The 12,261-nt window shown below is 31.3% G+C and overlaps 1 protein-coding gene across 1 annotated transcript; it reads right to left on the bottom strand.

Moving 5' to 3' along the window:
- Positions 1-1,615: 1,615 nt before the first annotated feature.
- LOC132754829 (peroxisome assembly protein 12-like) lies at positions 1,616-11,288 on the bottom strand. Its single transcript, XM_060745548.1, has 8 exons — positions 11,080-11,288; positions 8,874-8,982; positions 8,331-8,437; positions 7,612-7,695; positions 6,298-6,509; positions 5,208-5,379; positions 4,234-4,322; positions 1,616-3,577 (listed from the first exon to the last, which is right to left on the bottom strand). The coding sequence occupies exons 1-8, from the start codon at positions 11,197-11,199 to the stop codon at positions 3,460-3,462; spliced, it is 1,011 nt and encodes a 336-aa protein (XP_060601531.1). The 5' UTR covers positions 11,200-11,288; the 3' UTR covers positions 1,616-3,459.
- Positions 11,289-12,261: the final 973 nt, after the last annotated feature.

The following is a 12,261-nucleotide window of genomic DNA, read 5'->3' as shown; positions in this document are numbered from 1 at the left end:
TTAAAATAGACGCTTTAGAGAAATCATTGTGACATGCATTATTTTAGGATTTATGTTTTCTAGTTATTATATTGACATTATACAAAGACCGTAATAAAAAGCTCTTAACTCTCAAATGAAAATCTATTAAAGTATAAATTATATCAACGTAAAACGATGGCCTATTGATTTAATTGAAGTACTTCAATTATTACCCTGTGAAAAGGAATGCGTTGTTGGGTAAAATAGGATTTCCTTTCTACCATTTATTCCTTTTATCTGTACCGCCTGAAAATCAACACCATATTAATTGTATTGACAATTCATATTCAAATATCTCTGGAGCATTACATAAACGTTTATGAAATTACAAGCGTATTCAAGTAATCTCCCCTACTGGTTGGAGAGATAACTCCGACGCATAGATAACCCCGACACTTGATAAATATAATTGTTATAACTTTGTTTTTCAACAAACAAGCACATGGTCACCTAAAAGTATAGAAGCAGGACCTAATGGGATGATTTTTTTATAATTTGGTAATTTTTTTAATGTTTTTAAAATAACCTAGACTTTTCATAGGCAAATTTAAAACTGCTTCAAAACGTTCTTTTTACTTAATTACAATAAGATAGTTAGAAATGTATTGACCACAGGCCACTGGCTTGGGAAAGATTTTTGAAAAATTGTTTAAATATTCACAAAAACTAGATAAAACATATAAAATGTAAAAATAAATTATTGATGCAGATTTTCCAGTCATTTTTTACTTAAAAAATTAAGTGTCGACTTTATCTACTGCTGTGGGGTAAAAAGACCATTTTTGTATACCTCTTTCAGAAACTTAAAGAAGTACCAGATTCCATTTTCATACATAATTTTTGTAGTATAAAGTAAAGACTTTGAACTGAACTTTGTTTCGGCGTTTCAATATTTAAAATATACAGGAAGATTGCAAAAAATGTGTGATTTAGTGTCGTAGTTTTCTCTCCAACCAGTAGGTTTCAAATATCTATAGCAATCTTGCAGGATTTTAAACACTGATCGAAAAGCGCATTAAAGTTATCTCCCGTGATTGACAATACCGCAAATCGTATTGCCCTAATTTATAATACTGAAGGCGCATTCAAGTTCTCCCCCATCCACTGATTCAAATTACTGGAAAACGGCCTCTTTTTACCTCCCCTGATTTAATAGTAGCCTTCGCCTAGTGGTGCCACGCTCGACATTTTCTTATTTCTAACACATCAGGGGAACAATATTAAAGTAATGAGTAATCCTACAAAACATAATTGTTTGGTAACAAGTAAATCATATTTGACCTTGACTGTCAGTCATAAAAAGGTCAAGGTCACATTTGAATTAATCACTATGTCAATTTAGTCAAATGTGTAGTTTTGTTCAAGAATGAATCAAATCCATAAGTAAAACATTTTATGACAATGCAAATTTCAAAAAATTTGATTTTGACCTTGACCATCAAGGTCAAATCAGAATAATTCAACATGTCCCTTTTGTCATACCTGTTCTTTTGTCCATGTTTGTAAATAAATGACACCGTTAAGACAATGTAAGCAAATTTCAATAATTTGACAAGGTCAATTAAAGGTCAAGGTCATATCAAAATAATACAACATCTCTGTTTTGTCATGTGTTTTTTTGTCCAAGTATTAATCAAATCCATAAACAAATAACATAGCTTTCACAAATTGTATAAAAAATTCACTAACTTGACCTTGACCTGAGAGTGAAGGTCAAATTAAGGTCAAGTTCAATTAAATCTTTTTATTAAAGTTTTGTCCTAAGGATTGCTGTGCATAAATATGAAAGCAATACATTCATTAATTACAAAGTTATAGCTTTTTCCAGTGTAGCACTTATTTCTAAACTACTAACTACTTGTGACCTTAGATTAACCATAAAATACTAAATACCAAGTTGTTATTAAAGTAAATATTAGCATACTTATTCTGAAACATCATATATTGTTTAACTCCTACCCTACTGATTTTCTTAAATGGACTTGTCCAGTTTTTAATCTGGACACACCCATTTATTATATTTAGGGAAAATTTCAAACTATTTACCAGTAGCTTACCAAGTTCAACACTCAAAGAATTCCACAGCATTGAAATAAAAGACAAAAACATTGTTTACACTGAATATATTACTCTTGAACTTTATGCAAACAATGGTAAAATAAATGCACAGCATTGTTATAAATTATAAATCTAAATTTGTTAAAAGTCACTGTCATTTTTCTCAAATGCAGATATCATGGGTCAGTCTCCATGCTATGCTCCATTATGGTCAAACATTAAACAACCAAACATCAAACAATATGATACAAGAAAAGTTCCTAAGATCTTGAAACATGAAACTCTACAGGATGTTCCATTTCAACAAAATATTGAACTAAAGTCATATGCTCCTTTTTCATAAACATCTCAAGAATATTCTATATCAGCCAAACACTGTGCTAAAGTCATATGTTCCTTTTTCATAAACAACTAATGAATGTTCCATTTCAGTTAAGTTAAAAAGTTCCAGAGATTTTGTTACGCGAAATTGTTTAGAATGTTCCATTTTCGTCAAACATTCAACCAAGTTTTTAAGATCTTGTTACATAAAATTAATTTTCACAGAATGTTCTATTTAAGCCAAACATTAAAGTTAGAGCCTGTGACTTCAAATTTGGATTATAATGTTCATTTAAGTCAAACATCAAAATAACTTCCTATATTATGTTACATACAATTCTACAGAAGTTCATGGTGACATTTTAGGTTTATTTATGGAGGAAGACCTTCTGTCTTATGTAAGTGAGTTTTAATGTTTTCTATTTCTGTTCCATTCCATCCAAGAATGAAAGCCATTTGCTCAAATTCAGTGATAAAGTACTCTTAGCATTCCAGCAAACAACTAGACATTATCTATATTGTGTTTAAAATCTTCTTCTATGCTTGTATGTTTATAAATGTTCCATTTCTGTAAAGCACAAAACATTTCAGTTGGATTTTCCAATATGATGATCTCTTATTCTGCAGAATGGATGTTCCATGACAAGTATCCCCTGTTCCATGTTCAAATGTCAGCCAAGAACAAAAATCATTTGCTAACATGCAGTTATTAGAAATTACGCATGATGTTCCATGATAAGGATCCTATGATGCATAACTTGATAATGTGTTCCATTTCAGCCAAGATCAAAAATTAATAGCTAAGATCCAGTCATTTATAGAAATTATGCAGGATGTTCCTTTCAGAATTGAATAGAAAACAATTGGTGGTTGACAATTTTACAAAATGATGTTCCAGTTTTAACCAAGAAGAAAAACCAGTTACATGGATCTCTGGTCATACATAAATCTACAGGATGTTCCATTTTCAGGAGAAACATCAAGCTGCTTACATCTAGTGCTTATATGATACTATAGAGTGTTCCATTCAGCCATAAAAACACAAGAACCAATAAACTGCTATGGTGCTGTTATATATAACTTGATGAGATGTTCTGTTTGTGCTGGGAACTTGGTAACTGGACACTTTTTATATTCCTTCACGTAGTCGTATATACACGGGTAGCAAAACACATACCTGTAAATATACATAACAGTTTAATATATCAGTGATATAAGTCAGGGTTTACACCAAAACTTTTGTATTTTAGATGAGTATTAAGTCTTTATAAAACTTGACACATATAAACAGTCAATCTGAGAATTTGAGGAGTAATTAACTACATGTATATGCATTTTAGCTTCTGTTACAGATAGCCTCAGTGGTCACCTAATTTAAAACCATTTGCTTATCATAAAATTGAGGTTTTATTTCTTGGCATGGCTGTTTAATTATATTATGCGAGAAAATTGTTTAACTGACTTGCTTGTTTTAGGTGATTTTTACCTGGCCGGAAACAAAGCATGAAATTTAATGTGTATCTAGGGCCTTTCTCAACAAGTCACCTCTATGTATGACATAATAATTAAAATGCCTTCAGTGATTAATGAGTTATTAGAGTTATGACGATGCAGTAATGGTTTTCATGAAATATTACACTGATGACAGGACCAGTATGGCAGCCCCATTATGATTATTCTTTGACTAATTATAGCTATAATACATTGTACTTCTAATTTTATCTTTTTAATACTGAAATCCCTTGAATGAACAATGGACTGTACCAAACATTCAATTCTACAAAATACAAATTTAGTGGTGTAAATAAAAAGATTATACTCTAAATGTCTTACCCGGACACTGACAGGGCAGTATCATTTGACCTAGTTCTGTGACATATCGGGCAAATATTAAACTGTGTCGCCTCTGATGATGAATCCCTCTACAAGACAAGAAAATAAATTCTGAATTATAGTACATGTTGCTTTCAAAAAGGAAATTGTTTATTAAACTTAAATTGTAAAGGTCACATGTCTAAAATCGGGAGCCTATTTATACCTTATTTCAGACATGTATGAACCTATAAGATCTATCAACTTTCTATAAGGTAGATTGATAGTTTCCTTACATGAAAATATGAAATGATTCAAAGTCCATTTAAACTCAGAACTGTGAAAATTCATCAAATAAAATTGAACAATACATGTATATTTTAATAGATGAAACATGGATGTGCTATTGTTTTTAAAGCTTAATCAAGATTTTGTTCAGGTGGCTAAACAGAATATAGTTTAAGTATAAATGTTTGAATCAAGCTCATATTAGATTTATACACGTAACAGTGCATGTTTGTTATGTCCAATTTAACCCAAGTGTCAATAAATCTTTACTACTAGACATTATACACATAAAGGGAGGTAACAAATTAATACACTCAAAATCTTTTATTGCTATGTTGTTCAAACATTCAAGAATAAAGAAAGAAGCTAATGTAACAACAACAGTGAATGGTGCTTTTTTCAAACAAAAATGTTTGAATCTAAAAATGGAGTTTTACGAATCTAAAATAATTTTCGCATTATGATTGCAAAACTTTGGACAAATTTGCAGTGTCTATTCTAGGAGGGGGCATGGGGTGATTCACTTATATTTTTGAGAATTCCCCCATATTTTTTCAGAGGCAGGGGGTCAACAAATGTAATAAATTCTCACTTGGAGATATAAATCCCCCCCCCCCCCCATTGAATCCTAGAAAAGACACTGATTTGCATGTCTTATTTAGTGGTGTTTATAAGAGTTACCATATAATAATTATAAATAATATTACCTCAGGAGGGTCAGGTACTGGTAATGATGTTAAAGATTTATGGCTAGTTTCACTAGTGTACCACCAATCTAAAAACTGTATGAAGAAAAGCCCCACTGACAGACTGGTGGAGACAGAGACAGCTGTAAAGTTCAACAACTTCTTCACAACTAACACCAGCTTCTCTTGTAAACTGAAAACAGAAAGTTAAATTGTTAGCTTATACAATTATTGCTTCTAAAAACAGTAACCAGGAACTGTACTGTAGGGCTAGGCTACTCAATTTTATAACACTTTTGAAATTCAGACTCTGCTTGAAATAACAAGAGTTTCAAATTGCCATGCTAGGTCTACATGCAAGTCATAGAAATGCATTCTATTAACATTTTAGTATGTTAATCTGTGATCTATCAACAAATAAAATATATGTGCACATTTTATTCAAAATGTGAAGTTTTTTTTTTATAAGACTTAGCGTTATATTTTTACAATCAGGCCCACTTGAGAGGCTTTGTGACAAGTGATTAAAAGTTGCCAATGTTAAATAACCGCTGTAGGCAAGAATCCAATCTTTGACCATGTTTCTTTCCTGAAAGGAAGCTATCCTGTTAACTTATTGCAATTGCAAGTTGTTGGATCTACTAATGTGTTTGCGTGTCGTACTCAAGTATGGAGGGACATATGCCAGCTTTTTTCAGTTATGTTTCAAAGTTGTCATATGAGGTTAACAGTGTCTGCTTGACATAATTATCACTCAAAAAATTATTGTAATGTTGCAATTTTAGATCAGCTGGACTCTATCTGAGGACTTTATCTGTTTCTGGCTCTTTTTGGTGGAGCATTCTGTATATTATTTCAACATGGACATATATTAACAAAACTGTATAAAGACATTCCTGACCATGAAAAAGTTTAAAGGTTAAAGCAAAATCTTGATTTCAATGATAATCGATAGGTTAGTTTCTCTCCTCACCATTCTCATACACAAAGAGAGAAGGTAACAGATAACTTTGTTATCTAACATAAATTGTGAGTTTTTATATTATATTCCTTGAGTTTAACACATTATGTTGATATAATATTGTGTACAAAGCAGTTTATACAAACATACCTTAACTGTTGCCATGGTGTTGACCTTGAACTTATGCTATCTCCTTCTTCAAGGTCATTACACAAGGTCACTCCAGTGAGATGTAGAAATGGTGAATGCCAATCACATTTCCCGAACATATAAGCTGTTTGATATGAAAGAACTGCTCCCTCCCACACTGTGTGTACATAGGGATATACTGCTACAAATGTCTTGCTTAACCTTGACATCTCCTTAACAACAGATAAACAATGATTAATTGATTATTACCACCGGTATGGAGCCAGGCCAGCCAACACTGTTACTGTTAATTGAATAAATGGACATGTTGATATACCCAAAACTTATATTGAAACTGCCAAAGTGGAAACTAAACATGTCCATTTAAGAAGTTCAACAGTTAAAGAGTTAATTGTACAATAAATAATGGCATGAAATTATATTACCAGTACAAAGATGGTTTAATGCATGTTTTTTTCCCATAGATTATGAAATGTTATAGTAAATGATATCTGGTATTTTCATTTAATATGAGGAGCATTTTCTATGAAGAAAATCTTTTAACTATGTATTGATGTAGATTTTCTTTAGCTATTTTTAGTGATTTTATCATGACATTCGAAATTCCCTGGGTCACCTGTTTCAGTTCATTGAATTTTTATAATCCTATGCCTACTATTATTATTCATCTCTGTATATAATCTGCACAGTTTTTATCAGACACGATAAGTTCCAAGATGTTCAAATTACAAATGTAGGTAATAATTCTTCAATGTCATGTACTATAGTGACATTATCAAATATAGTTACAACTGAAGTAAAACTACAAAATGTATATCTGAATGTTAATATAATTACATATATCATAATGAATAATAATTTCAAAAGAAATACACTCGTGGTATGAAAAATGTACATCACAAGGGAAATCATATCAAAATTTAAGAACTATAGCTATGGCATTGGCTGAAAATTTTGCATTTGTTGTTTATTAGGGGAAAGCTTTTACAAAATTATATTCTCGGTGTATCCATGGTTTAACTCTATGTTAGCCTTCTAGTGGTGCCTACACAATATACCCATGTGACCAGTGCAGACCAAGATAAGCTGAGACATCCATGACATCTGATGATGGTCTGCACTGTTCACTATTCAGTTAGTAACTATTTTGAAAATTTTCCCTTTAAATAATGAATGGTTTTTGTCCGGACTTTAGGATGAACAAGTTCATTTAAGATATTTAGTGTGGTAAGGGTTAAATAATAAGTTATTATTGACTGCTGCAAATGTGTTTTGCATATTAAGTAATTTTAATTAGATTATTGAAAATTTTACCTGGTTCCCAGCATAAGTATTATATACATGTCTCAAGTCTTCAAATTTTTCATCCATCTTTTGTTTAATATAAGGCAGTATCACCTAGAAATTGGAAAATATTTTTCTTAATCATTTAAAATGATCATCAAAAGATTTGCAGACTTCAATATTTTCTTCCTGAAATGTTTCTTTTTTTTTCAGAATACATGAAACTATGACTAACATACTGGTAACTTACCTATCAGAATACTGCATGTTTGTAAAGTTTGTTTTTCATGGAATAATCATGAAATTTTTATAATTTATATACACCACTGCAGTCAAGTTATGAAGTAATTTTCATTCCTGCTCTTACAAAGTAATTCTGCTGTATTATAAATGGGTGAGACTTAAAAAAGAGTTGGAGCACCACACTAAATGCCATATTCCAGTTTACACTTGGTTTGTCCATCAAAAATATGTCCAACATGGAAGCTCTTGAGTAAACGATGTAACTGTGATATATTAAATAAGAGTGAGTCATCCAGTTCATCTTTTTATACCGATTTATGAATGAAAAATGAATTGGCGAAAAAAAGCGATAATTTTTGTATTTTGTGATCATGATTTCTGCAACTGCTCTAACACTGTAGTGAGTTTAATCCATTAATTAATAACTTGAATACTTCACAGAGAAAAGGAAGAACATTTTAAAAAGTTATAAATATCAATAATTTAAATAAATATCTCAATCTTACCACATAAAATAATGATTTCCAGACAACACCTCTAGGTAGCCGTGATGAACTTGGTGTATCACCATAAACTCTCTTTAAACTGTAGAAATTCTCAGCAAATGTTGCACCTGGTAAAATATTACATAATTTTGTACAAGTTATATCAAAACAGCTTATTCATTAGTTTCAGAAAATGCACCATTTTCTTTAAAGAGAACATTGTACTTGTCTTTGGTGTTATGGGACTAAATAAGAATTCTTTCCTCTCCCTCCCACCTTTAATTTAGTTTCTAATCACTATGTAACAATTCATATCACTCACTGCCACCCAAACCCTCCAATCCAAATTGATGAATGAATAAAAGATACACATAACCCAAATATAAAAAGACAACATCAGATTATTATCAGATAATTTTACTTTAACAGTCAAAATGGTTTCAAATGAAGTATAACAGAGTAGAGTATGAGTGAAAAAAAATCAGAAAAATGCACCATTTTGTCTCATTTAAGTATATACAAATGTATGGCTCAATCAATTTAAATAAATTGAGTATATCTTACAGTATTTTCTAAGGTAGTATTGTTCCAAAAGAAAGTTCAAGGCCGTGTAGACTTCATCATAATGTTGTAACAACCATCCAAATCTTTCTGGACGATTCTCTGCAGCAACCTGAATTATATATACATGTATTATGATTTTTTATGTTGAAATTTTTTTCTTATAAGTGTAGGTACAGTTAAATTAAACTTGAAATTTATTTCTTATAAGTGTAGGTACAGTTAAATTAAACTTGAAAAATCATCAGGCAGCCACAATGACTGGGGATTGAACACTGAGATCTCCGGAACACTACCAGAGTACACAGCTACATCACTTAATGGTGAATGTCCTGGAAACAAGGCTTTTGGGAATTAGGCCTTCATCAGATTTTATAAAAAATAAAAAATGAAACAAGAGAGTAAGTTAAAATTGCATAAATGCTTTCAATAATACAGTTCTCAAGATTATTTCAATGCAAGAACTTTCATTAAATGTTTTTCCCTAACAGTAATAACCATCCAAAAATTCTGATTTTGTATAAATCTGACCTGAGTGTATGCATAAAAGACGCTGTAGGGATCATCATATATTTAATAAAACATTAGACTTATTGTTATTACATTGTTAAGATTTTAGTTACTGCGATTTAAGTTATACATTAATTAGATATAATTAGTAACACTTTAATATGAAATTTATCTCAGGCCCATTTCTGTTCCTATTGTAGCGATAACCCCTTGAAGTAACTTCAGCTTGTGTACATATTATATGCATGTCATTAATGGTTAAATCTCAGATGATATGGACACCTATAGAGTGGCTTACATGCCCCCTGCATGATATAATGAGGCTTACAACCACTGCACCCTCTTGACACCCTGTGTAACTGAGTTTCACCCAGTCCAAGTTTCACCTGGCTTCTACCTATCTATGTATACTGCAACACTCTCTTTCAAGTATTATGTGCAGCTTTGCCATATATAATAAAAAAATCGCCACTGCCTCCCTACTTTACTAAATGATTAAACAATTAGAGTCAGTGTACCCGGTTCCGCACAGGACCCGGTCCCGCACACTTTCCCATTTTTCATTTTTTCTTGAAAATTCAAATGAATTTATTCAGTTTTCATTTGTGTTTTACTGAACTGGCATGTTTTCAACAGGATATGACATAATCTGGGATCTTGCACCCCAGCCTTTCCCTAAAGAGTGCAGACAAAAATGTAAATACATGTACATGGCTGTGTAGGTCACACATAAAAACATCTTTTTCAGCAATTAAACCATGCTAATTTCTATTTCAATGTTAAGATATTTATAAAATATATATTTGAAAATAAATGTATGTTTTTGTTTTGGCAAATTTGCTGTTAGTTATGAAATATATGCACATGATTTAACTTCTCCCAATAACCAAACGTCAAGTCATTTCACTTTGATTATTTTGTTTAAAATGATACCAAACTCTTAATCGAACAAGTCATAACTAAACAGATGAAAAAACCCTCAATAATATTGTTTTATGTCTGTGTTTACTACCTACAAGTGGTAAAAAAGTATCTTTCAATTGCTGTTACATGTTTCCTGTGTGCTACTATGCTTGGAAATAAATGTTTGTATACTGTAGTAAGAATGTGCTTTAAATTTATTTGAACTCCTGAAAATTTGCAAAACAATATAACTTATCTGGACTTAGAGATGTTAAATAATTTATAAAACATGTTTAAGATGTACAATAACCTTTCAGTATAAAAGTGGCCTTGTGTGCGGAACCGAGTCCACTATTTATCATATTTGGCCCATACCTGTTGCTTAAAATCAAGTGCGCCTAGAAGTATGACCTACATAAGATAGAAACGTTTTGGTCATCAGTTTTTATGGGCAAAGGATGTAATTTTCAAAATAATATCAATTATAAGAAGATTTTTTAACTATGAGATAATTTTCTTATTTTTCCTCAAAAAGTGTACGACTCCGGGTACACTGACTCTAATGTTATCATGTTATCAAAGCCCTGCTCCCCCCCCCCCCCCCCCCACGCAATTAGTGCTATATAAATTTATCAGACAGATTGAGTTTGCATAATTAAATAGAACTATGTTATAAATGATATAAGTTAATCAGATATAACACTTCATCGTAAATCAATTAATTTATAATAATTACAAATATTACCTCAGTGGTGACACTGATTAATTAGTAACATTTTAGTCAAAACATGTTTACCCTGACTGCATGTTTTATGGCAGGTCTAACCGTCGATATCAGGCTCTCCTGAGCTAAAACTTCAAACACAGAAGGTCGCTCGTGACCTACTGCTGATGTTAAATGTGCACCTTCTGCCATAATTAATGTCTATAAGATAAATTAAAATGTTTTGTTAAACGCGTCAAATCCTACTTTCATTATCGTTTAAGGTCAAAGTTCAATTTATGGGCCGTTATGATAATTTCCGGTTAGCGTTAAAAGCGAAAAGTATATTATTTTAGCGAAAAGAATTTATTCTACAACTGTACAAATGCCTTTTGGTAGCTAGCGGGGTTAATGAAACAGCTTCAACTTCTCTTATTGGTTATTAATTGTTTTTGTTAATAGTAAAATGTAAGTGTAATATTAAAGACAATTCACAGATGTGCTATGCTCAAATTTGATATTAGAAAATATTGATAAAAGGCTACACAGTCTGTTTGATAATATAAAATAAACATGTTAATTTTGACTTCACACAAAGTAGATATGTAATGTTTAAAATTCTACACACTATAGTTGATCCCAGTATGAATATAGTGTCAGTAAAAACTGGCAACTTTTCTAAAGAAAGGGCCAACTTTACTTGACACGTAAAAGGGATCGCGAAACTTCCAATGCATATATAGTTTATTCGTTTTTATTAAATTTAAATTAGACATGTTCTGTAAGAATTTCATAGATTTCAATAAATTTCTTTGATTAAAATATTTTACTCAGGGAGGAGCATAGTATATCTTTAAAGAGTGAGCCTTTAGGATATTTATTATTTTTACTATGTACAACTACAACAATATGTACTTGACAATTAAACTACATTATAGATTGAAAAATTATACTTTTGATATAAAATATATTAAAAAACACAATTAATTACTCCATTTATACCTATATATAATACAAACGGTAATTTTTAAACTTAGTATGGCTGTGCTTTCTGGGTGCCCTGCTGTTGTGGCTGGCTGGAATGTATTGGGGGGGGGGGGGGGGAGGCGCGACCTATATGAACGTTGCCTTTGCCTTGATGATCCCTGTTATCATTTTTTTTGCATTATATAAATATTCAGATCAAACTGAGCTAGATCCTAAATACACTGAATTTGTTTAGGTCTTCAAAATGAATAATTAGGCTTGTAATTTCACATTGTACTGTACACATGC

Source organism: Ruditapes philippinarum, unplaced genomic scaffold (genome assembly GCF_026571515.1).
Source record: "Ruditapes philippinarum isolate M1 unplaced genomic scaffold, ASM2657151v2 ctg482_1_1_1_1, whole genome shotgun sequence".
NCBI lineage: Eukaryota > Metazoa > Mollusca > Bivalvia > Venerida > Veneridae > Ruditapes > Ruditapes philippinarum.
This window is presented reverse-complemented; position numbering and strand designations above follow the sequence as displayed.